This window comes from Lonchura striata, chromosome 2 (assembly GCF_046129695.1).
Source record: "Lonchura striata isolate bLonStr1 chromosome 2, bLonStr1.mat, whole genome shotgun sequence".
Taxonomy (NCBI): Eukaryota; Metazoa; Chordata; class Aves; order Passeriformes; family Estrildidae; genus Lonchura; species Lonchura striata.
Genome location: NC_134604.1, coordinates 19,490,961 through 19,517,157, shown reverse-complemented (window position 1 = coordinate 19,517,157; position 26,197 = coordinate 19,490,961). Strand labels below are relative to the sequence as shown.

At 43.4% G+C, this 26,197-nt stretch overlaps 1 protein-coding gene across 3 annotated transcripts in view; it reads left to right on the top strand.

The window, feature by feature from the left end:
- Positions 1 to 1,949: 1,949 nt before the first annotated feature.
- The window catches only part of EVA1C (eva-1 homolog C), a 31,667-nt gene continuing 7,419 nt past the window's right edge, over positions 1,950 to 26,197 (top strand). The window contains exons 1-4 of one of the 3 annotated variants that reach the window (XM_021548571.2): positions 1,950 to 2,393; positions 14,259 to 14,455; positions 17,764 to 17,887; positions 20,842 to 20,994. In XM_021548571.2, the coding sequence (XP_021404246.1) occupies positions 2,267 to 2,393; positions 14,259 to 14,455; positions 17,764 to 17,887; positions 20,842 to 20,994 (601 nt within the window). In that variant the 5' untranslated portion in view covers positions 1,950 to 2,266. Of the gene's footprint in view, positions 2,394 to 14,258; positions 14,484 to 17,763; positions 17,888 to 20,841; positions 20,995 to 26,197 lie in introns of all 3 variants that reach the window. The other 2 variants (XM_077781214.1, XM_021548572.2) reach the window with 2 other exon arrangements.

Here is a 26,197-nt window from a genome sequence, read left to right as displayed (position 1 = left end):
TATATTCTTATGCATTGATTGTGTACTTGTCACAGATCTGTTGTTTACTCAGCCACTCACAACAAACTGAGTGGTCATTATTGACATCTGTTCCAGGGAGTAGTGAGCAGATGTGAGAGAAGGAGGTGAAACACTTCCTGTTAGAGCTGTAGCAGGTGGCCTGAACATGAGATATCTCTCCATTGGCTGTATAGGGAGTGGAGTTTAGCATCCTGAAGCCACAGATGGTCTGACTGCACTCACCTGAAGTTATGGCAAATAGGAGGTTATAGCAGCTAGGAAGGTAGGATAGACAGGCAAGCTCACCCTAATTATCTGAACACCTTTCCAGAGGATCCAAGTATAGCCTCCAAATCTTTCTCTGTAAAATCTGTGCTGCTTGTTCCCCAGCATTCATTTCTGCTTTTGGTGGGACTGACCTGAGACAGCAAGTGCAGGAAGTGTCAGATTGAATGATCAGGTAAGGCAGGTCAAGGGGAAAAAGGAGGGGAGTAGGGGGAGACTCCCACAAGTCTCCTTCCAGTTCCCCATCTGGAAGGCAGAGGGTAACTGGCTGAGTTCAGAGGCAAACACTGTCCTTATCTGAAGCAGACAGAAGCAAGGGCTTCACCTGCAGAGCTACTGTTCTCTCTCCCCATCTGTGTTTGCAGTTGCAGATGTTTCAGAGTGATTTTATAACTGTTATTTCAGCATCTTTGATCCCATTTATCTGAGTTCAGTAACACTTGATAGAATGTCTCTGACCTCAGACAGGTTCATGTGAAACCTGTTTTGCTCTTATCTGCCCAAGACTAAGGAAGCATAGGCTAATATATGTGTTACCCAGTTGTTTTTCTATGTGTGAAGAGGGAGAGGGTGAGGAACAAAAGTGGATTCAGATTCAAATATGAAGACCAAGTTGGTTAAAGTTCAGTGTAACTTCTGAAAGGAGGTGCCAAACTTGGTAAATTGAAATCTAACTTCAGTTGGAACAGGAGGAGAGGAATAGATTTAACACAATTAATTTGGTTCCATCGTCTTTCACCAACTTACTCGTGTGGTTTTTTTCAGGAGAAAGATCATGCATGGCAGGATGTAAACAGCTGGATATTCATGTTTACCCACAGCCCCAGGAAAAAAGATGCTTCTGTGCCCCGTTTCCAGTGTTGGTTCTAAGCTCTCTTTCCTAAGGACAGTTCTTACAGGAACTGGGAGCTGTCCTGATTTATTCCCTTGAGTTCCTCATACCTTAAAAGAAGCACCAAAATTACATTGGAAGGTAGTTTAGCAGGTAGTAATGACAATTTATTTGAACTTCTCACTGTTTCACTTTTCTGTATCACAAAAGATTTCAGGGAACAACTTGAAGTCTCTCAAAGTGACTTCAAGATGTTTCCTCACTTTGCAGTGAAAGCTTTAAGCCAAGCCTATACACTTCAAACTCAAGGCACTCTGAACTAGAGTCGTCAAGACCCGGGCCTGCGGTAAGGTGGTGTCACGCACCGTCAGTGTGAGGGAACAGAGGTGGTCCTTTTGCAACATGGAAGAGTCAGTGCTGTTTGCCCACTGAAATCCCTCATCCAGAGTTCCTGCCAGGCATAGGTCCAGCTCAGGGACCCGTGAGCCGAGGTGTAAGGGCAGGAGCGGGGCTGGAGCAGCAGACTTGGCAGGGTCTGGAACGAGAGCCGAGGGCGTCTGGAGTGGGGAAAGCAGGGAAGTTGGGCTGCGGGGGTCAGGGAGCGATGGGGAGCACCTTGCACCTGTCTCGGGAAAAACACAAGCGGGGAAATGTGGTCACGAGTCGCACTGTAAGTCCGTAACAGCCCTCCAAGCACCGCCAAGGAAGACTGAGGGGGGAGACGGTGAAACCGAGCCTCTTGAACGGGAGGGAGGCGCGAACGGCTCGGAGAGGGGTGGGGAGAGCCGGGGAGGGCGGGCGAGGTGCAACCGGCTCTGAGTCAGCCCGGCCGCATGATGAGCGCCGAGGGCAGTGCCCGGCACGGCGCCGCCAGGAGTACGCGTCCCTTCCCCGCCGCCCCCACATCCCGACTGCCCTCTCCGGCTGGACCCGCTCCCGCCGCGACCGCTGGCAGGGCTGCTCCGCCCTCGCCCTCCTTCTCCCACTTCTCCTCCTCTTCCTCCTCCTCCTCCTCCTCCTCCCACGCGGGGCAAGGGCAGCCTCGAGGGCGCCTGGCGGCCCGGGGGGGCCGCACCGCCGGCCGGGACCGGCTGCACCATGTGAAGCGGCAGGGCTGCCCCCCCGCCCCGAACCGCCCTCTCCCGCACCATGAGGGACGGGGATGCGGGGCAGCACCCACGCCGCGCACAGGTAGAACCCAGGCGGCTCCTCCGCCTCCTCTCCTGCCTGGTCCTTGTGTGCGGGGCGGAGGTCGTGGCTCTCGCCGACTTCTCAGGTATGGGGCAGGCACCGAGTGGCGGACACCCGGCTGCGGGGGGCTGCGGAGCTCCCAGGAGCCGGGCGGAGGCGGGCAGGGTCTGGCGGGGTCTGTCAGCCCCCCACTGCCCCGAGGGGACCGGCCACATCCAGGGCAGTGGCCGCGGGCTGCCGGCCGGAGCGCCGCACGGAGCCGCGGGTTCCCCGGGGCGCTCTGTGTGCCGTAACCCCTGTGCGGGGCCGTGTCGCGGGCCTGCAGCGCGGGCGGGCCTGGTGTGCCGTGGAGAAGGCAGGAAAGAGGAGAGGGTTAAGGTCTTCCAGAGGGGCCAGGTGGGAAGGGACGCGAGGAGCTGAGCTGTCACTGCGCGGTGGGAACGCTGGGCGTGGAGCGGCCAGGGCCTGACCAAAAGTGCGTGGAAGTCACTGGAAAGGTTCCCACTTTCTCCTGGAGACTTGGAGTCGGGCCCTGAGGGAGCGAACAAGCTCTGCACTTCTCTCTGCTAGGAGGGAAGACTCGTAGCATGAGTGGATGAGGGGAGTCCCTTCCCAGGGAGCAGAGGCATCAGCTGTCACCCAGGAATCACAAATCTCTGGGAAGGTGCTGCATCACTGCAAAGTGGGATGACTGCAGAAACTGGGAAAGTATCCTTGTTTCCATCAAGATGAGGGAGCAATCTCTATTCTTTTTTGTGAAAACTGCACTCTTCTAATTCTACTGCTCCAGGACATACCACTGCTGTTAGAAAATTATTTAGAGGAACTGTTTCTCTCCTTTCCATGTGTCACAGTGAGCACAGCATACTCCGGGCAGCTGGAAGCTTAAGGAGCTGCCTGTAGGGCAGAAAGCAAACCTTACCCGTATTGAACAGAGCACAACTTCCCAAAAGCCAGTCGAGTGCATGGGAACAAAGTTAATATATAATTAATAGCCAATATGTGTTGTAATGCATTTTAATATAGTTTGTGTTGATACAGTTCAATATGCTGGTCATGGTTCTGTAGAAACTATTTCCTCAGCAATAGAAAAATACAGTTTGCAATTTTTTTAACTGCATTCAGCTCAATCCTGAAAATTTTGAAAATCCAATTTTCAATCCTGAAAATTCCTAAGCAAGCAGCTATGGAATATAAAGATCAGAATTACATACATACATACATAAGCTGTATTTCTCATATTAAATTCCTTTCATATGTAAAAGACTTTTAAATGCTTGCTGTCTCATTCTTTGGTTAGTTTTTTTTGTTTTTTTTTTTTTTTGTTTGTTTGTTTGTTTTGGTTTTTTGTTTTGTTGTTGGTTTTTTGTTTTGTTTGTTTGTTTTTGGGGTTTTTTTGCTTAACTGCTTGTTTGGGATGTTAGTTTTGGAATCACATGATAGTTCTCCACAATAACAAAACAAATGTTCAGATTTTCCTTTTCAACTAGCCACTGAGTTAAAAAGTATCCCTTTATGTAGGAAAGTTCCTCTCATAAAAGTCTGTTCAGTTTTTAATGATGTTATTTAGATAAGGTTATCCAAGATCAATTTCAGAAGCACAACTGTCTTTGGTATTCATTGTGCACTGAGCATTCAAAATAGGTAGAATGACCAGAGAAAAAAGCCATCTCACCCCAGAGATCAGTATTAAACATGACATGCAGCCGTTTTAGTAAATAAAATATAGAAAAGGAAAGCAGATTCCAGAATTCCTACCAGACTGGTAGGTTCCCAGGCCTGAACAAATTCTGTTCACATTTTAATTTTAACATGGAGATGTAATCCAGAATGACAGAAAAGACCAAAATGTTACTGTAACCTTTAAAAAAAAAAGTATACAGAGCATAGGGAGAAGTTTATAGATGCTTCAAAAGCAGGTGCTGTGGACCAGGATTTGGCAGATGTGAGATGACACCCTGCAGTGCCATCCTCAGGCTGTTTAATACTGTTAAAGAATTACAAGCTCTATAACAGCAGCTTCAAGATGAGTTTGTTCTGAAATAAGACACCAGCAGCAGTTCAAAATTCAACTCTGTGAGAACAACTCAATAGTTTATCTTATTGGAAGTGATGTTGACACAATAAAGATCTGCATAATCTATGTTTCTCTAACAGCTTGAAGCAACAAACAAGAAATTTAAAGGTTGGACTTGATGATCTTGCAGGTCTTTTCAAACCTTAATGATTCCATTAATCTATATTTATTAGTTCCATTAGTTACTGAAAGTGGAGATGTGCTCTGAGGTCTGCAGTCCTCAGTGTGATTAATTTTTCGAAGTGGAATCCAAGTATTCATGCCCAAATTTAAACTGAAAGCCAAAGGTTTGGAAGAAGAGACATTTCATCCACAGTTCTTACCTTAGACCTTCATGAATATGAGGGTCATCCTACAACTATAGAATTTTCTTTCCCTTCTGCCTGTTCTTCCAAACACACCTTTTAACTAAAATATTTCTTTATTTTCTCAGTGATCACTAGTAGCTTTCACATTTTGGATCAGGTCCCATTCTAGGGAGCTGCTGTGAATTTTGCTAGTTCTCCAATCTCTGAACACTCTGGGCTCTCAGGACACTATCAGAAGATCCATTTTTCAGGACATCCATCAGGCCTTCATGACAGCCATTTCCTCATAACTCCTTTATGTTCAAGGATTGGTTCCCAAAACAGGCCAGTGTCCCGGTGCTATAGAAAGCCCAGCTTAAGAGAGAGAGCTAGCTTGGAGGGGATGGTGGCATTTTATGGGTATCTTCCCAACAGCAGGGATCACTGCTCCTCAGCTGCCCTCATCCCCTTGCTCTCCATGCTGGCAGTGGGAAAAGGCCTCAGCTCTCCATTCTATTCCCATTCTCCTCCCACCTTTTCCCTGTCTGCTGACAAAGTGAACTTACTCCTTATCCATCTGGGAACAAACTCTCTCTGGCAATGCTGAGGAACATCCATTCCCCCCTTTTTTATGCTCCTTCCTCCTTTTTATGTTCTCCTTGCTGCTCTGAGCTCAGGCTTGACCTCGCCTCCTTGGCTCATTCAGCAGTCAGTCTCCCTTTCTTTACCTGAGTCCCAGCCAGGTTTTCTGGGCAGGTTTCAAGAAATGTGGCTGTAACTGAAGATGAAATAATTGTGATTGCATAACTGGGGTGAGGAATGACTTTCTGGATGTTAACAGAAAACAGCCACTGCTTAGGGGTAGAAGCTTTTAATCTCTGTCCACTGGTGTCAAGTTTTCTGTCTTTTCTTCCAAAACAGTTCAGACAGAACTGAGCATCACTTTAACTCCATAAATGTGGTTGGTCTCCTGACCGAACCACAGAAACAAGTATATCTAAAGAAAAAGCAAACCAGTTCACCCAAGAAATGTAATATGCTTCTGTGACCTTTCTACATTAAAAGTTTCCATTAATTTCTGTGGTATTCACCCATCCTAGATTCCCCCACATAAAGGAAAGTAAACAAATGCTTTGAGTAAATGCTTTGTTTGAAGTAACATGGCAGATCAATCACTACCAGCCACAATGATGCAGAGGTTTTTTTGTTGGCTTTGTTTGGTCAGATAAAATCCTATACAAATTTTCTTGAGTCACTTCTGTTGACTCACGGTGGCAATTGTAGCATGTCCCTCAAGCAGGATGTTTAAAGAAGTGCTAGAAGGAATGATGCAATGATGCATCTTCTCGATACTGCCTTGTAAAAGTCAAGTGTTCATTGCTTTATTTAAAGAAAAGCATTTCATTTTAGAAATTACAGCATTCCATTTCAGTGATGTGTGAGTTAAACCTCAAAGTCTGGTTTAAAGTTTCTCTGAGTGAAGTGGGCTTTGGTCTGGGATTTGTTCTGTGGGATAAAGAGGTGTGTGTCAGAACAGAGATTTTAGTTTAGATCATGGTGCTGAGACCCAAGGTTTTGTTTCAGGCTTTTTCCTGCAGTTCTTTTTGCCTTTCTGAGGAAGTGTAACTTATGAAACCACATTTCAGATGTGCTAATATTTTTTTGTTAAATTCACTGATGAGATTTAGTTATCCTTGTTAGAGAAGTAAAAGCTTTGGTCCTGTCAAGTTCTTACACAATTTATGAGGCCTTTACAGTAAGCTAGGTCTTCATCCCCAAGAAGGGCTGTTGTCCCCAAGCTCTTCCAAAATGAATTAAGGGATAGTGTGATGCCTTTGCCCCTACAGATGTTAGGGAATTCAGAAATGAGACACAAAACTTAAGTTTCTGAGCTCCACTACTCAGAGACTGACACATTTGAGTCTATCAGATTCTCATAACTTTGGGGCAGGAAGTTGGGGGCAGAACTCTCTCTGTTCTCCCTGGGCAAATTGCTGGCACCTGACACACCATATGCTAGTTTAATTCAAAATAAATAGCAGGGATTAGCTCCCCTGTGCCTTCCTGTCCCACCTGCTGCTGATATCCTTCCCAGTAAGGCAGAGGTTCCAGTCTCACCTTTATTAGAGAAAGGGGCTACAGACTTGTTCCAGATAAATACTCAGCTTTTGTTGGAAGTGTCCCGAGACAGAGAAGGCACTGTCTGACCAGTCAACACTTAGCAGAATTCTGTCATCTGCCAGCCATAATCTACAATTAAAATGGAAATATTTTGATATATTACCCAACACTGAGAAAATAGTGTCTTAAGGGAGCTGAAAAGCAGAAGGAGGCGTGGTTGTGCCTTATTTGTTCAGCACTGGTGAGTCATTTAATCTGAATTTCTAGGCATTTCAGGAGTTTTGCCTCAAAGGACTTTTGTGTGGCTTCTGGCAACAAATTAAATAGCAGTAAGGTTTGGCTCTTAATTTAGAATTAATTTTAAAACATCACTCACTATATAAGACCTAATTGAAAGCCTATGGTCTCTGGAAGGATTCCCAAAGATTTCACCGGGCTTTGGATGAGGGTCTCAAACCCACAAATATCTGTTTATTTTTCTTCATTGTATTTAATCTTGGATGAGAAGACAAGAATTATTCTTTCAGAATAGTTTTGCAGTTTTTAAACTTTTCATTTATTTGGGATAGAACTGAGTAAAGGACAAAGAAATGTTGGTATAAAAAAAATCATCATGCACTGAGAGTGAAGTGTGGAGTGTATTTTTGCTTTTCTAGCTTGGACTTACTGTACTGTAAACCATCATAGCACTGCAAATCTGTGAGCTGCCAGATTTCTGTTTTTTCTAATCTTTTCAGATTTTTTTTTCTGAATGTCAAATATAAGTGGGGATACAAAAAAAAAAATGCAAAGCATGAGTCAAAGATCCCTTTGCAAAATAAAATCTGTGTTTTGTTTTCTGAGGTGGCAATGAACAGCTCCCTGGCTCTCTTGGGGAACATGAACATGAAGGTTCATGATCATAAGTCTGAGTTTTCAGACAAACATTTTCCTCTAGCCCCTGAGGTTCTCCTACTTGCAGTCTTTGGGAATATTAGAAGTTTTTTGCCTTTGGGCATAAAGAATCTCTCATTCTGTCTCCAGAAACAGTTGCTGCCCACAGAGTCTTTCTCTTGTTACTTCTTGTGAATGGCACTAGAAGAGGCTACTCTGTCTCCAATTAAAAGGAGGATTTTTGGCAAGGGAAGAAAAGAGTCTTAAAGTCTCCCTAACCCATGCCTCTTGTCAGTTTCTTTAGATGGGATGGAGAAAATCTTCCTTTTCTACTGGAGTAGTTCCATATTAGGTCCCAGGACAAGTGTTTGCCCTTCTGGCTTCATGGAACAGCTGAGAGAAATATAACTGACTACAGGCTGGAGTTTACTACAGACCCAAGATTTTGGGGATCAAGAACAGTTTGCCTCTTCCTGACACAAGAAGGAAATAAAAACAGAAAGCAAGAGAGAAGACAGAAGTGCATAGGGATCTTGCCAATTTCCTCAGAAAGCCATTGGGATACAATAAACTCCTAGGAGACAACACAAGGGAATAGGAAAGTGTAGATATGAGGGACAGAGAACACCTGTGGGAGGATGTGAGAAACAGAACAGGCATGCCATGTGTAAGTGCAGGATTTATGGACTTTCCCACTCTGCAAAAATGTAACTCACTTAACTGCAAGTCTGAGCTGAGTGGCACAGAGAAGAAGAGGTTGTGTGGTTCCTGGAGCAACTGGGTCCAAAAAGTTACAGGTCTGTTCTTTATTCATGATGGCTTGGCTTTGTTTTTCTAGGAAGAGCTCACAGCTTGGCTTCTTGGCTGCTCTCTGAATAAACCCTGTTTAAACTGGAGTGAGAATGAGGTTTTGCACTTAATTATCTGCTGGTTGCCTGGTCTTTTCTCTGGCTTAAGTAGAATCAAGCTCTTGCTTAATTTGACCCTCAGATTTAACACACGGTGGGAATTAGGTTCAGTAAGATGGTTATGATTCATGTCATGATCCATGAGGGGGGAAAATGAAGACAACCTCCATAGGAAAGCATACATGTGGATAAAACAGTTCATGGAAAATGTGGCTGATATCTCAACCATGTTTTGATTGCCATACTACCCTAGAAGCATCCTCACTACCAACTTAAGCACTTTCCTCTAGCAGACTTAACACTTCATCTGTCAGTAAGGCCAGTGGAAACAAATTGCTCCACTGATCATCAAGCTGATGGCTCTCCAGGATAACCATCCCATCTCTCCAGCTGTCAATCCACTTGCAGCCTTAGTCATTGACACTGAATTGAAAGTGGCAGCTCAGGCTTCAATTTCCATGAAACTTGTAGGAACTTTATTTCTTTGAGCCCTGCACCCCTCAGGTTTGAAAGTGGCCATTAAGCTTAAAAGGTGTTGAGTTGAGTGAAGGAATGGCAGATGTACAGAGGTCAGGATCTCATAAGTTTCATCTCCTTTAGAAATGGGCACCTGAAAAGTCTCAAGGACTGATTCTAAAAAAAGCAACAACTTTGAGTGCTCTAGAGCCAAAGCAGGCATTTGGAAATGGAATGGGGTTTTGTGGTCACTATCTTATTATTGAAACTAGATTATGCCTAGTTTTTCCAAGTAAACATCTATTCTTGCTTAAAAAAATATTTAGATAATACAAAAAATAGAGTGATTATATGAAAAACATTTTCCTTGCACAGAAAACAAACTTTTCATGCTATCTCTGCAGTACAAGTGAAAGTTTGAAGCTGGTAGGATGGTAGTCACTAGCACAGAGAGCAAGGGGTTGAGAGGAACAGTGGAAAAAGGCACACTGAAAAAATAAGGCATGGAGGGAAATTAAATCAGATTGGTGACATGCAAGAAGGAATATATTAAGGAATTACAGATTTTTATGTGCATGTGCTGAGTAAAGCTAATTGTGCTAATTTCTGAACAGCAAGAAGCATAAACAATGCTTCTGTCTAAGTGTATTTCTTACTGATTAAAGATTGTGACATGGAGTGTGGCTAGAATGAGTCAAACAGAATGTTCACAAGGCATTTGGAGAAAAACAAATAAAATTATGAAGCAAGAAACATAGTGTAATGAATTTTAGAAACAGTCTCTTTCCTGGGTAACATTTTGCTTCCTCAATTACTAATCCTAAAAAAGAGCTGCCACAGGCAGAATTTGCAGACAGCCACGTGAAAGGGAATGCCAAGAGATACTTGTCCCTGTGGACAGAGTAACCCTGGCACAGCATGATCTGTGGCATAGCTGCCTCGAGACCAGCAGGTGGTATGGCAGATGGGATTGGGGCTGAAACTCAGGAGTTAATTTCTCCTCAGTGCTTCTTTCACCAATCAACAGAGAAAATATTGCTGGAGAAGTACTGCTGCTGGATCCCAAACACCAAGCAATATCAGAGTCGTGCTTCTAATGGTGTTTCTAGTAGAGTTTATTAACTGTTCTGCTATCACTGCATGAAATAGCTTCCTTCACATTCACCAAGCTGGCTTTTTAATACCAAGCTGTGTATTTTTAATGAGTGTTGGCACAATTCACAGAACTGTGGGAGCTGATGGAGATTTACCAGATGGATTAGCCTTCTGGGACTCCCACAACAAGACATGTGCTATTTCTATCTATTTTGATCTGAAATAGATTGGTATGTCTTTAAAATGAGCTAGCAAATTTCTGTGCTAATTAAACTAAACGGAATGATACAAAATACTGCATTGCAAAGCTGCTCTCCTACCCAAAAGACATTACCTGAGCCAATGCTGAGATTGCTTTTACTGTGTGCTGGGCACTGGGGTCACAGCCTGAAATGCTCTTCTCCCTGATCCTTGCATCTGGGGAGCTCAAACATACGCAGAACTTTCTAAGTTCCCAGATTTTCAGTGTTTTTAAGCAGAAAAAGAAAATTAAAATTTGGATTTCCATACCTTCAGGTCCACTGCTACTCTTCTCATTGCTATTCAAAGTGATTATGCTAGGAGCAAGTGGTTAAGTATCAGAAGCTATAACCCCTTAAGAATTCTTTTTCATACAAAGAAGTATCTATTTATTCTCCTATGTCAGTTTTTCTTTGTCAGTAATTTTAAAAATAATTTATCAGTTCTCCTTTTCAGTAAAACGTGATCAGTAAGGCTTTGTTCAGCTGCTCAGCCTCAGGGTTTTGTGTGGTTCTCTGGTGCTATGTTGTTTTAGTTGAAGTTCTTTGTCAAGAGAGTGGATGCTGTGACTAATTTGGCTAATTGTGGAAGAAAGGATTATGCTTGGACTCTGTACTTGTGTTTTGAGTCTCAGTAAAAGATTACAATGAATGAGTAGTCTGGGTTAGACAGACAGTTGGATGGGATGATACCTTCTGGCCTCCAAATAATGGGATTTTTTGTGCCTGTGTGCTTTAGGCTTAACTTCTGAGCCAGTCTCTAACATCTCGTGCATGATTCCAGATGCAGAGCACTCCATACATTGCTTACGAATGTGTGTCCTGGATAAATGGGAAAGTGCCTAGTGGGGCTTTCACACAGAGGTGTAGAGATGTTATTAGGACACTGCAGCATTGCCAAGGTTTTCTAATTTATACAATTCTCATGGTAGTTAACTTTTTTGGTAAAATTTCATATTGTTTTAAAGAGTGACATTTATTATTTCTGAAAAAGAGGAACTTTATTGTCCTCCTCATTACAGGACACTTGGAAAAGTAACTGGTGCAGGTGAACCACATTTCCCCCTCCATTACCTTACCCAGAAAACAAGGAAAAGAAACCAATATTAGGTTTAAAACATTAAGTAATCTAAGGTTTTTTATAGGGACTGGTTACAATTCTCAAAGTAAAAAACCCCAAAACTCACAAGTCTTCTGATTGCCCAAGCGAACACAGAGCCATAACCTCACTCCATCCATGCTGGTTGTGCTCCAGCCCTCCCTCTGCACTGTTTTTCAGGAAAAGGGTATCTCCTTGGCCATCTAGGAGATAGTGAAGACTTCTCTGACATGCAGAGGACCAGGACTTGGAGGTCTGCTGTAGTCCAGGAACAGCCTCCAGCTCCCATATTTAGATAATAAAAGAAAGTTTTTCCCAAATTCACAGCTGATATTGATGAAGTAAATGAAACAGGAGAGGGCAGGAAGCTGCCCCAGGAGGAGTTCAACCCTCACAATGCCCTCACTCCTGATCACTAGGGCTATTATTAATGGTAGAGATCACACCCAGTTCTCCCCCAACTTTACATTGTTGTTTGACTGAATTTGCTCCCTCTGGGAAAATCTGTTTCTGAACAGAAGTCAGTACACAATATAGGGATATGCATGGTCTCAAGAAGGTGAAGCTTCTACCAGGGTGACTACAAGCCACACTACCCAGGAAAGGAGGAGAAGCAGCAGCTGCTGAGGAAGCTGATGAGTGCAGGGCAGGCAGTGTCCCACTGTGAGGAGAGGGCCAGGATGAGGACAGGAAAGAACCTGGAGTTTTTCAGAGAAGGGTAAGAGGAAATTGTAACTTTTGGAGTGGGAGTCCTTCCTCAGCATGGACTGTGAGCTGCAAAGTACTGATTGTTCCATGTGTGTCTGTGTGTGCAGTAATGAAAAATGCAGGTTTATGTGGCCTGTTTTGTGAGACAAGCCATTTAGATACTATGTCACCACTCCTCATATCAGAGAACATTAGGTTTCAGTAATTTGCATTACTATTTTTATCCCTTATTGTGTGCAAATACACAAAGATTTTAGTAACAGCAGTCATGTTTAAGGTTGGAGAGCCAGATATCTTATTTTCACCTGTCCATCTAATGTAATTTTTACAACTGAACCATACTGCTCCTACAGAATCAGAGAAAGTTTTTTATAAAGACATTTTCTTAAAGGATTGAATAATTACAATTGTTGGAGAAAGGTGCTTAGATGCTGGATTAAGAATTTACAAAATCAAAGTAGCAGTTAGGATGCTAGGGAACTCATCCAAATCACAGCATATCTGATATTCTTTAGGGAATACTGGACTGTTTTGTATACAGCACTCTTGGTCCCAAGTAACTTAAAACCTGAAGAATTGAAATTATTAAAAATATTGGGTGGTATCTGTGAGGGTGTTGAGTGCCTGCAACTCATGTAGGGCAGAATACCCTGACACCATCCATGGCCCTTTGTGCCACAATGGTGGTGCCAAAGGTGTTCAGCAAATGCCACAGGAGGCCCCTCTGAGCACTAGCCATAGTGAAGTCACTTGAGTGCAGTTGGGCATTAGGCCCATTTTCCTGGCAGCACTTGGCATCTCTCAGGAGCAGGCTGACAGAGGAGGGTCTCTGGCAAGGAATTTCAATTATTTGTGATCTCAATTACACAGAAAATGTAGGGGATGGGTTTGGTTGTAGGCTTGGTTATTCTTTTTAACCTGTTAAGCTGTGGGGATTGCTGCTGGATTGGTCTCTTTGAGGTCCAGAGTGCAAATGCAGGGCATGAATTTTTTTCTGTCCCAGTTCCAGTGGCAGTGCTCAGACTGAGGAACTCAAGTACAGCTCTGCTGCACTGGAAGATGCATCTGCGTGACTCCTGTCCTCCTCGGGCTCCAGATGGCAACAGTAAAGATAACAATGGAGCAGGCTTCTCCTTCCTCCAGACTTAATAACTGATAGGGAAGCTGGTTTTCATCATCCAGATGCACAGCTGGAGCTGGAAAAGATGCCAGAGAACTGACATGTTTGACCCATCCCTGGAAGTGTTCAAGGCCAGACTGGATGGAGCTCTGAGCAACCTGCTCTAATGGAATGTAGCAGGGGGGTTGGAATTAGATCTTTAAGGAACTTTCCAACCCAAACCATTCTATGATTACATGATTTTCCTATGTTTTGCTTGGAGTACTAAAGTTCCTATTTAAAAACATTTTTGAAAATCGCTTGTCTTTGGGGAAAGTTTATGAAGGACAAAAATGTGAAAATTAAATGGCACATTTTACTTTAAGGGCAAATTTTAATTAATTAAAAGGAGTGAACTTTTTTCAGTATTTTCTTTGAGAAAACAAATTTTTGTTTTGACAATACAAAAAGCCCCTGATTTGGCCACAACGAGAAAATGTTCTCACAAGAAAATGTGACAGGTTTTTTTTCCTCCATTATACTTAAGAGTGTGAAACACAACTGCCCAGGAGCCCAAAAGTGCAGCACATCCTTTTAACAAGACATATAAGGACTACCTTAGGTGGCTGGAATGCAAGAACCTGGTGCAGAAAACTCAGCAATACCCTTCTGAGTGCTGCAGACACGTCCTGGGATCGTGAGCAGCCACGACTGGCAAGGGCCTGAGCCCATGTATTGTCCCTACAGTACATCCTGCTGCTGCTGGAGCGCTGGGAGGGCTTGTACTCCCTGCCACGAGACCTTGTGTTTTCCAGCCCACAGTGCTATGAGCTCATAAGGAGTTACCCATTCAGAGAACTGGGTGGCTGGAGGCCAGACGTACAACCTTGATTACAATGCCCTTTCCGGAGACTGATTTTGGTTTTCTTGTTATCTAACGAGCTTGTCATTTCCTTTGCTAGTTGTAAAAGAGCTGAATATTTTCTAGGTTACCTAACGAAGCTCCTGCAGAATCACACCGCTTATGCCTGCGACGGGCAGCACCTCAGCCTGCACTGCCCTCGGCACTCAACCATCAGCATTCAGTCAGCAGTTTACGGGCAGGACCCTCACATGTGCAGTGCCTGGGAGCCTGAACCTAGGATGATAGAACCTAGGAACTGCATGGCACCCACCTCTTTGCAGGTATCACATGTTGTAAATGTTCTTAAAGGTACAGAATGGTTTTGATGGTTTCCCTGCTGTTTCTGTGAAAGTGTTCTCGACCTTGAACGAGACTACTGCAGTTTACCACCAAAAGTGTTACAGCTGGAAGGGTTTACCATAGGATTGTGAGAGCTTTGAAGATTGCCTTCCGTTGTGATGAACCTTGCTTTGGAAAACCCCATTCTTAAAGTTCCCACTCCTTTCCATTCAAGGGCTGGTCATGGCTGAGTTGACAAGTCTTCATCTATCACACAGGCCCTCCTTGACCCCAGGGGAGGACACAAGCATTGGACAGACCAGGGTTACAAATCCAGTGAGTAAGATGACATGCTGAGTGGCATTTGGCTTGTTGAATGCCTGCCTGTCTTCCCTCACTGAAAAGGTATAGCAACAGCTAAACAGCAAATCCCAAGAATTTCTGCAGATACCTGTATTTCTATGACTACCTGATTTGTTTCAGCAACAACCTATGGTTTGTTTGCTGGGCCTGCTTCAGTATAGCTTAAAATGATTTATACTTCATCAATTATTACTTTCTGCTGTGGAGACTTTTGTATTAAGGTCTGACTTACACTGCTGTCAAAGGCTTCTTTCATCTTAGTGAAAAATACCCAGTGTTGCTCCAAATTCAGTAAATCCTTGCAAAAATGAGTAGTCAGTGGAATCTGAATATGTTCTGTTTGTTAAACTTGTAAATGCTTTACAGAAGTTTTGATGGAGTTTGCAACATTTCAGTCTCTAGGCCACACATTTCTTCTTGACATCAAGGAATGCCTGCTCCCACCACTGAGTTGAAGGGTGTTATGAAGTGGTTTGGCAGTGATATCCTCTCTCTAGAAACAGTATTAGGGCAATTTTGTAAGTGTGGCTCAACTATGATATACTGCAATTTTTGAGGACATCCCAGACATGACCTATGAGCCACGTGAAAGTACATCTCTCCACCAAAAACAGCAGGCCAGATGCATCCTTAATGTTGTATTACTGGCTGCAGTAAAGTAGCACCAATTATTATTTTGGGCTTGTGAGTACCTTTGTGAGGTCCCCATGGGCAGTTTTTCCCCTTGAATATAATAAACACAGCATGGGGTAACCGTTATATAAACTACCATCATCATTTGGGCTCTGTGGTTGATCAAGACATGATAGCATTTTCTCAAGGCCATGAATTTGTGTCAGACAAAAATGCTTTGCATCTCAGGGAGTTCCAGTTCTGTTAAGTAGAAGGAACACATCTTGTAAAGTGATTTCTTAGAAAAGAGCACCAGTGACCTCATCCCTCCTTCCCTTCCCTTTGGAAGTGTATCTGCAGTCTGCACAGACAGCTGAGATGATGCCCTGTAGCTGGGAGGAAGCATTACAGGCATGTATTACAGAAACCTCTTGTCACAGGGATTACTGCAAAGCTGGATCTGGCTAGAGACAGTAACTGCCCAGTGCTATTTTGAGTATCATTGTTTGCTTTTGTGGCTGCGTGCTTTTTCACAGTATCATGACAGAAAATGTGACTGCTGTTTACATTAGGCAGGAGAAAATACAAGCAGATGCACAGGAGATGATTCAGCTCAGGTGCAAACAGAAGGTGACTCAGCAGGGGGCAGCTATCTCAATTAACTAAAAATGTAACTTTATTTCACTGGCCCCTTCCAGAACTATCTCAATTAAGGAGCTATTTTTTTTTACTTGCAACTCTGTAAAAGGAAAATTGAGTGATAAAATTAAGTCTGCTATGCTTTCATTCCTTTTTAAACCCTTTAGAATGAATTTACTGCTGAAAAAGTGTTGGATGCATGTCCTCTTCCTCTGCCAATGGGAGCTGTAGGATCACTGCAATGTGCTGCCAATGTGTGTCATTGCTGCTTGGGAGGGAAGGTTTCCAGTGATGACAACAGAGATCCAACCACTGCCAACTCTCTCAGCCTGGAAATAGCAATGCACCTTGTGCCACCACAGTGGTAAATTTGTGATTTGGTCTCTTGGTATGATTGAGACCTTCTGTAGAGAAAAAAAGCAAAAATTCCCATAGATTTTGAGCGACTACATAAAACTATCAGAATGGTTTATTATAGTTACTCCTGTTAAGAGTGGGGGTGACCTGGAGATAACACCCTTCTTTGTCACAGCCTGCTGTGATTTTAAACATCATGAATACTGTGTACAACCACACACACTATCCAAAAACAGTGTCAGAAAAGCCCTCTCTTAACTGCATTTTGGAGGTGAATACGAACTTCCTAAATACACTGCTGCATTTAAACTGGGTGTTTTTAGGTGTTTTGACTGTGTTAAAAACTGGATAGACTGGTCCTGGCAATGTCTCATATTTTCTGCAGCTACAGTTCCAAGAGCACAGCTGGAGTGGGAGCACCAGTGTTATCAGTATGAGTACTCAGTCCTTTGCCAGACTGGGAAAGAGTCCACATAACACTTTGTGTAACACTGCTGACCTGTCTGTGGTCTTCCTCTGCTGCCACTCCCAGGGAAGCAGCACCAGGATATATTGCTGGGCCAAAAAATTTGGAGTAGATATGGCCTTAGAACAGCATTAAAAACACCCCACAAAACAAGGCAAGGAGGCTGAGGATAGACTTGCACATCTGTGTTATCCAATCAAACCAATTCTGAAATTTGCTTGTGGCAAGTCAATGAGTGAAAATGTGTGTAACTGCAAGTGAGAAGGAAGTGTCCCTTAAGCAGGAGGTCCTACACAGGGCTTAAAGCTTGAGTTGTACTTGTCATTAGTCAGAACTCTTTAAACTGAAGATTATTTACAGAACTTGTTCAGGTACATGTAAGCAGATCAAGAAGTGGTTAAGAAGACACCTTTTTTGTTGCCATGCTTTCCCTGGACATTGCACTCTCATAAATGTTCTCAGGAGTGTATGAGTGCCTCAAATATGTCAGTAAGACAGCTGGGGGCTTAGTTTGTTTCCATGTGCTCTAGGCTCTGCACCGAGGCTGTGGTGGCACTCGGGAACTTGGCCAGCCTCCCCAGGGGCAGAGGGAAAAGTGACAAACAACAACAAGTTGGCAACATCCTAATTTGCTGTGAGTGTGACTGTTATGAATGTGTTCCCATAAAGTTGGCCATCGACTTTTTTTAGACTTGGCCATGACTCCAAGTCCATAGAGCTATGGCCTAGATCCAATGATGCAGATGTTTCTTGCATATTCATAGCCAAAAAACTTGTGATTTCTCTCCTGTGTAGAACAAAGTACAAGTGTTTTCATTGCTGTATTGCTTCATACCTTGTTATCAAGACTATCCTTTTTGCCCATTGTTCTAGAAAGTACTGGATGAATGCCAAAACCTGAGATCCTGCCAACTCCTTGTCAATAGTCGGGTTTTTGGGCCTGATCTGTGTCCAGGAACCACTAAATTCCTCCTTGTCTCCTTTAAATGCAAACCTAGTAAGTAATCTTTATCAGGCAAATGTGTTTTTCTGCATGTTTTGTTGCTTGTTTTGGTTTAAATACCACTGCACAAGGCTTTGCATAAATCCATGTGAGGTTTTGGGGCTCCTGGATTGATAACAAATTGTTCTTTTCTACTTTATCTTAGCTCTCCATTGTGTTTGCAGCTTCAGCGTGCTTGCTGCCAGTGTAGTTTGGCAGAGGCAGATGTCAGACATCAGACTAGATAGGAAAAATGTTATGGAAATTATTTTTAGTGAGATAGCAAAGATCTGAACAGCAAAACCAGATGCCTGGGCTAAGGATCCAAATGAAGAAGGTATCCTAGGAAGGAATATGCCAAAAATACTTAAGGAGCTGAGCCCAAAGCTTTCAAAGATTCAAAAATACCTCCTGTTTATGGCATAATGGCCAGAAGATATATATGCTGACTTGGTTAGAGGCTTTTATTGTATAACCACCTGTGCTCTGTGCAGGTATTCAATGATGGTATGTGAAGGGACAAATCCTGCCTCAAAGAGAATCCACTTTGTGAACATGGGAAAGAGGAAGAACGATCAAAATAATCCTCATGAGGCTTTTAATTGTTCTCCTTGTTGCTATGGTATGTGAGAATTAGCTCTAGCAGCTTGGGAGTTCATCTCCTTCAGCAGTGAATTCCCCATGTGGCTGAAATGGGTCCCAAAGAAAACAGCTGAATGATGACTTATGGGTGGGTTCACCAGCCAACACAGAAGTACCAACCTGCAAGCAAAGGAGAAAGCACTAAGGGGCTTTTCTTTGACCAGAGCACTAAGATAGATATCAGTGGTAGAACAGGAGGAGGTGGCAAGCAAACTGAAGGGCCAGCTCACAATGGAAAGTGGAAGTCAGAGCAGAGAAATGGAGTGGAGTAGGTAGATGTTACCTTTGGAAAAGTACTGACTCAAGAACTCCCAGGGAGATACAGTGGGAGACTCATTGGGGGAAAAAATGCCTCAAATTTAAGATTTTCATTCTTTTATTGTATCAATAGTTTAATTATTTTTGTATATTGCAATTATCAGTAGTAGATTAATAGTCCATTATTAATAGTAGATGGATTTGAATATCATAGCAGTGTCTGTGTCATTAGAAATCTCTTTTTGCTAATCAAAAGTGAATTGGGAGGGATCTTGTTTATTACTTTCAGAAGCTGCTTAATATTTTTTTCCCATGGGAGATGAACTTCTTTGAGTATACAGTATTTTCTGTGATCTGAATTTTTAAAAAGCTGGTCAAAAGCATATTCAACAGCAGCTGCTGCCTTCAGAACTGAGAAATAGTACAATTCCAGGGCAAATTACATGATTTCTAGTGACAGGAAATTTATATTTGTAGGTAAGATATCAATATTGTTAGTCCTGGCAGTGGAAAACATCCTTACTCATGAAATCACTTCAGGATAACTTCAAGTATATTTTGCAGTTTCTTGCCTTCAAGTGGGTACTTAAGCAGTTGCCTAAATCCCTTGCTTTTTCACATATTTAGAATTATTGTTACTGTATGTTTTATCTTCTCCTTGTCTGATACCACTTGGGGTTATGCATACTTCCACAGCCTCTCCAACAGACCCAGGCAAACTCAGAGTCCAGCTGCAGGCTGTCAGTCCTTGGGCACAGACCCCAGGTTTTTGGCCTATTTATGTGTGCACAGCATGGCAGGTGCTTCTGCAGAAGTCACAACCTGCAGTAGGTCAAGTATTTTTCAAAATGTTTTCAAAAATGTTTTCAAAATATTTTTCAAAAAATGTTTTCAAAAATGTTTTCAAAATCTTTTTCAAAATCACTCCTTTTTGCACTTAAGCTTGTGGCTGTTGCTTGACTGGGAAAAAACTGGACTATTACAAGAACATTAACCCATTGTTTTATCTGTTCTGTTTTGAATGAAACAGTGATGTTTTCATTCATGAGTAGATAGGAGGTTTTTCTCTCTCCAGTTCCCGAAGAACCAGCATCCAACCTCCACTCACAGGAGCACCACTGACTAACAATAAGGTTTCCCCTTTCTTCTGCTCAGCTTAGGAATCCCCTTTTCCTGTTTTCACATTTTTGAGGACAAAAAATCAGAGGAGAAAAAACTTCTCCTTGACCTTATCTGCCATAAAAATGTTTGGCACCACAGCTCAACCAGAAAGATGTAAGAAGGTAAAGTGCCACGAACAGAGTGGCTGCTTAAGCCAGGAAGAGCCTTGTTGGCCAGGTAGCAAATTTAAAGGGGTACCCTAGGAGGGATAAGCCATGAAGATGAGCTCAGTGCCTTCACCACCTCTGCTGATGGTGTTGCCAGGGTGCCTGTGCCAGCTGAGCAAGGGAGCGGGGGATTTTTTTCTGGCTCCTAATTCACATCACTTTGCCAGCCAAACTTTCAAATGAGCCCTTGCTGGACAGTGCTGCCCAGGGAAACCCGGTGACCTTGGTGGAACAGTGCAAATACAGCTGAGAGCACTGTCTGGCTTGGGATGGGGACCCTGTCCTGGCCTTCTCTCCTGTCATTGTCCGAGCCTCGCCCAGCGCTGTTACTGAGCAGTACCAGCCCTGCCCTGCTGATGAGTGTGCAGAGGCAGCTGAGGCACGTGTAGAATGCAACAGTGTCCCGAGGAGAGACAAAAGGCAAGGATGAAGCTTCTCTTGCTGAGCAGGAGTGGAAAGAAAGCCAGGAAAGCAGGGAGGCTGTTTCACTGGGAAAGGAGATTTGCAAGATTAGAATTTTCTATTCTGTTTGAGATGGAGCCACAGGCTCTAGGCAGTCACCTGGACACAATCCATTTGGAAAAAACACTCTGCTCTTGACTTTGTGTCTAGCTGTACAGGTGCCACGTGTCACTTGCAACTTGCAGGAAAGCTGGTTTCTGTCCTGCTGTTATTTGCTATTAACAGTCCAGGTATTTAAATTGCCTCACACTATCATATTGCTCTTTGCTTCTACTTTAGCTGAATACAAAACCAAATCAGCATGTGAAAACCAGGAACTGAAGCTCCACTGTCAGGAATCCAAGTTCCTTATCATCTACTCAGCCACCTATGGCAGATGGGCACATGAGGAGAGCATCTGCTCAACAAAGGCGGAGCACACACCCCCCTTTGGTATGTTTGGGCACCATTGAGGGACCTTCTCTAGGCAGTAACACAGGGAAGAGAGAACACAGGTGGGCAGAAACTTCAGGTGCAAGAGCAATGCTGTTTTGAAAGCATCTGTGATGGAAATTGAAAGATACTATTTCTGAAATTCAAACTAATTGCCCAATATGACGGAGGCACATAGAGCAAAGCAAATGAAGCAAAATAATGAACTTTCATTTGGTTAATCAGTTCATAGTATAATTAGCTTCAAAAACTAGTTCCCTTGCCTGTCTTGAATTTAGGTGACATATACTAAATATCAGATCTTTGTCTCCCTTCTTCCTCCAGCTTCTGACAATGACCAAGTGACCTGCGTGTCATGATACTGTGTCTTACTGCTCCTTCTTCTCTGATACCTGTTTCTGCCAGATAATCCCTGCATTAGCTGCAGCCTGCACAGAGAGGCTCCACGGGGCAGGGCCATTGCTTTAGATGCTGTTGTGTGACCAGATCCCAAGGCTGTGGAGGCACACTAGAAAGTTAAATGTGCCTGTGTGACAGCAGTGAGAAACAGCAGCTCTGTGCTGCACAGATGTGCTGATCTCAAGCATTGCTTTTCTGTGAACCACCTGTCAAATCAGCTGACAGATTTTTAGAGCTTTGCTTCAAAGGGGACCCAGGAAAACATAACATTTCTTTGGCATAAAGGCTCTTCTCCATATAGAAAATAAATTATATAAATCCATCTCTGCTGTGGGAGGTATCTTAAGCACTTGTAGGATCCTGAGCCTCACCCTCCACATTTAGCATGAGTATCTACTCAAACAACTGGTTTTCTTAGCCAGTTTAATGGTAAAAACCAGCTTCTGCAGCTGTCCAAATGCCTGGCACTGTTAAGCCTGTACAGAATTTCCAGCAAGCAACTTTCCTGTTTTACTAAAACTATCAAAAATTTCACAAGAAAATTCTGGGTGTGGTTATGCAGCAGATGGTTCTGCCTAGAGGAATCCACTGTGCCCAGCACCAAAGCAGGAAACCACAGCAGTCTGTTCCTGTGAGAATTGCTGCCTTTTCTGACCCATTATCTCTTTTATATTTGTACTAACATGTGCATGAGGAAACAGAAGATTTATTGGTCAGAAAATGTTAAAGAATTGTGCCAGAACAGGTTACCATAGAAAGCACCAGGAAGATTCAGGTCAACAAATACCTCTCAAATAATACATTACTCTTGTTAATACATGAAAATACTTGAAAGAAGGCTTGCTAGTGGGCTGTCTCTAGGTTCAACTTGCAAGCTAGAACACTGCAATATCCTTCCCAGAGATTCCTCTGGATGCACATTGGCTGGTCAGATGTATGTTCCCTCAAGCACCAGCAGCCAGCAGAGCCCTGAATTCCACCCCTGTCACAGTTCTCATTGCTGGAAGGTGGCATTCTTTTCAGTACAGCCCTCTCTTTTACCAGGTCCCACTTTTGGAGGGTTGAGAGGAGGGGTGGAGAATTCACAAACTCTCATCACAGCTTACACTGTGCTAAGACTGGGCTTTGTCCTAGTTTCCTCTTTATTCCCAGTGGAATTCAGGCAAGAAGGAGGGGTGAGAAAGTCAAGCAAGGGGGACTTTCAAAATCCTCTAGGTTCCTTCCAGTCCATCTAGGTGTCATGATGTTTTTAATGTAACAGGACTATATGATGCTGTGATTCTTTTTGTTTGTTTGTTTGCTTGGATATTGGAGCCAATTCAAAGAGCCTCTTATTCACTGACTGAAAAGCTTTTGGCTTCTGTCTCTTACTAAAAGATGTATTCTTTGCCTGGTGTGAGCCTGTCCCCTGGGAAGGTCTCTTGAGAGCAGAAGTAACAGCAGAAGTGAAGGTACAAGCAGCTTTAGGCAGGTCTGGACGTGTTTCCACACTGCCTTGGCACGTTGGGCATGGGAAACAGGAATCAATTTTTGTGGATGCAAAAGTAAAGATAAAATAGTTCAATTTTGCTTCCACCACAAAACCACTTAAGTCAGCTCTCTCTATGTGCACACATCAGATATTAAAAGGTCCTTGCCTGTGTCAGCCTGAGCAAACTGAGAAGCTAAATAGGTGCTTCATGCCCCAAGAGGCACCAGTAGGAGCCATTGCACCCCTATGAATGTTGTCAAGACAACCCTTTGAATGTTGTCAAGCCAAAACTTCCTTAAAATAAGGGGTTTTCAGTGCAGCAGCAGGATGAGGAGTGATTATTTGAAGGCAGGAAGAGACCAGCCACCATTTTTAGAGTCCAAACAACTTTCCTCTGAGATGAACATGGAAGATCAGATTTCGCTAGTGGAAGTTGCTTGGAGCATACAGAGACACACATCACTTCAACCAGTAATGTTTTCTTTACCAGCAGTTCAGGGGTTTCTTCGGTCTATTTTTTTCATGGCTCACATTTGTGAAAGATTTGGAAAAGTACACTTGGCCCTCAAGTCTAAAAGGAGCCAAGGAACTCCTGCCTGTGCACATGCAGAAGCAGGGAGTCTGGCTCCTGCTGTCAGGAAATGGAGAGCCACACTTGTCTCTTACCCTTGGTGTTTGGTGGGGTGGGTCCCCCACTCTGCACGTGCATGCACAAGGAGGACACACCATGTTTGGAGTTTTTTTGCACAAAAGTGCTGCCGATCTCATTGTGTATTTCTGCTGGAATCAGCAGTTCCAGTGGCCTTTTTCTGATGCACAGGCAGGACCCTGTGTGCCATGCTCTTGCATAAATTACCATATTATTTCAGCAACTTTCTTTAGGAGTCTGCAGCCTTAGCTTGTTCCAAACTCCACAGTTTCCCCTTGTCAGTTCTTGTCCCCACAGCTGGTATCTGGGCTCTACAAAGCACAAGCCATCCTGATTTGGAAGTGTGAAATCTTTGCTTTCAGTTGATTTTAAAAGAGAGCTCCTTATTCTTCTGTGTATGGGCACAGCCCAGAAGTCATAAAGCAGCATAAGGAGTAGCTGGGGATGAAAGCAGTTGGAAGCATCTGAAGAGGGTGAGACAGGACGCTGTTGCCAAAGCCTGGCACAAGATGCTCCATCACCTGCAGGTTTTGTGTGGTGAAAAGGAAGGGAGGGAAAGCTCCTCCTGTCTGAATTGAGAGCAGCTTTAAGAAACCAGAAGATAAATTACTTCTCATTAAAGCCTGTGTGATTTATGGCATGTCATTTGCATGCCAAAACTTTCCAAAACAAAGCTAATTAGGGAGCTGAAAGAGCCTTTCCTCCAGAAACAAGGCTTTTTGCTCCAACTATTAAATAGCTGCAGTCAGATTGGATAGTTTATTACTGCATTAAGAACCTTGTCTTGACACCCATGTCCCCGTGCCATCCATAGCAGTGTCTGGTACAAAAGATCCACCGACAGTCTTGGTGTGTAACAAGCAACTTTGGGAGAAAGGCATGGAGAATGGAGTGTTTTCCCAGCCACATACTGCTGCCTTGCCTGCCACTGCTGGATGCCACCAGCCTTTTAGCACTCTGGGAATGTGCCTTTCCAGAGGCAGGATATTGAAAATGGTTCCAGTCTAACAAGCCTCAGGGATATCTGTGTAGATCAAAAGCACTTTTCTAGTCAGAAAGAAGCCACATTGCTTATTTATGTTCATCTCCCAATTTATGGTTTCTTTGGGGCCATTCCATGGGGATTCTTTTACTCAAAACACAGTGCTGACCTCTCCTCATTCAGTCACTGGAATACGGTGTTTGACCAGGAGGAGGGTAAGTTATTCAAGTTAATCCCATCATAGCTGCTGGGAGAACTACTGGGAAGGTAGCAAGGCCACATGTAAACCAGACAGGATTTTTTGTTACATCACTGGAACACAAAATCTTTTCAGAATGCAAGAAGTTTCAAATAGGTTTATTTATGTTATAATGCTTTCCAGGTAACGTCTGTCCTTGGCCTGCAGAAGAAACAGGCCACAGTTTGCATTGACTCACCTGTGACACCAGGCAAGCTGTGGGAGGTTCTCCAAAAACTGGCCTGCCAAGAACCTGCAGGCATATACTAACTGGCTCCTCAGGCAGAAGAGCCAAATCCAACATGGATAGAGATGATAAGAAGCTATTAAGTCCCACAGAAACATGAGCAAAGGCAAAATGAAACATACACTTGCCATACCACTGAATATGTAGAAAACCATCAGCACAGCATCCTCTTGGTTTTATAAGGCACCCAGAGTAGCTCCCAGGACAGGAAATTCTATAGAAAACATAATCCATTTTGCTTTTGTGCTCCCAATCTATCTCCTCCTGATACTCCCCACCTGATTTTGTACTTGCCAAAGTAAGCTACTGGCTGCCTAAAAAGTCCATCAAAATATATCCTTACTCACCTGGAATTGCCAGGGAGGAAAACTAAAACTGCTGAGTTACTTAATCAGAACCACTCAATGCTTTAGGCCAGCCCTTCCCTTCCTTCCAGCACTCTCTTGGGACACACAGGTATTGGGATTTTAGGTCTCTGAAAAGTCAAAGAGCTCTGTCCTAAAATCCATGTCCAAAGCAATCCACAAGCCCTTTGCCAGGCACATCAGCCCAACATTTCCTGATGGCTCTGCCCAGGTATATGACTTATTTAGTACTGGTGTCAGGGAGTTAACTCTAAAAATCACAAATCTGCCCCACTTGCAAACATTAAATGTCAAGAACTCAGTCTCAAACCTTCTCTTCTTTTCAAACAGATTTGGGGAACCTTTGGAGTATCTTTGCAAACAGTGTTTGTCCTTCCTCAAAAGAGGCACAAATGAGCTTCTGCAGTTGGCAGGTGTCTGGAGGCCATCCTTTATTGCAGGAAGAGGGACTATTTTAATGCCCAGAGAATGACATTTTAGACCTTGAGAGCACCCTTGCCTCAGAGGCTTGGAATGAAACATATCTGTCATACACAGAAAGCCACAGTGTGTGGGGTGATGTAAAAAGATTATGAGAAGTATTATTTTCTCCAAACTTGTCCTTTCTGCATCCTTTCTGTTTAGAAACCAAAACTACAGGGTGTTTTGTGCTTTGTAGCTTGGAGTTCAGCACGTGTGGATACAGAGTACTTGATTACATTTAGAGACATTCTTTTTTTTTTAAAGCAGAGTGTGACTCACACACTTTCCCACTCAAATAATTCCAGCTCCAGTGCAAAACTCATTATTGGAAGCCACATGTTTCCCTGGTTAAATATTGAGCCCATTTTGACCTCTTCATACTAAACCAAA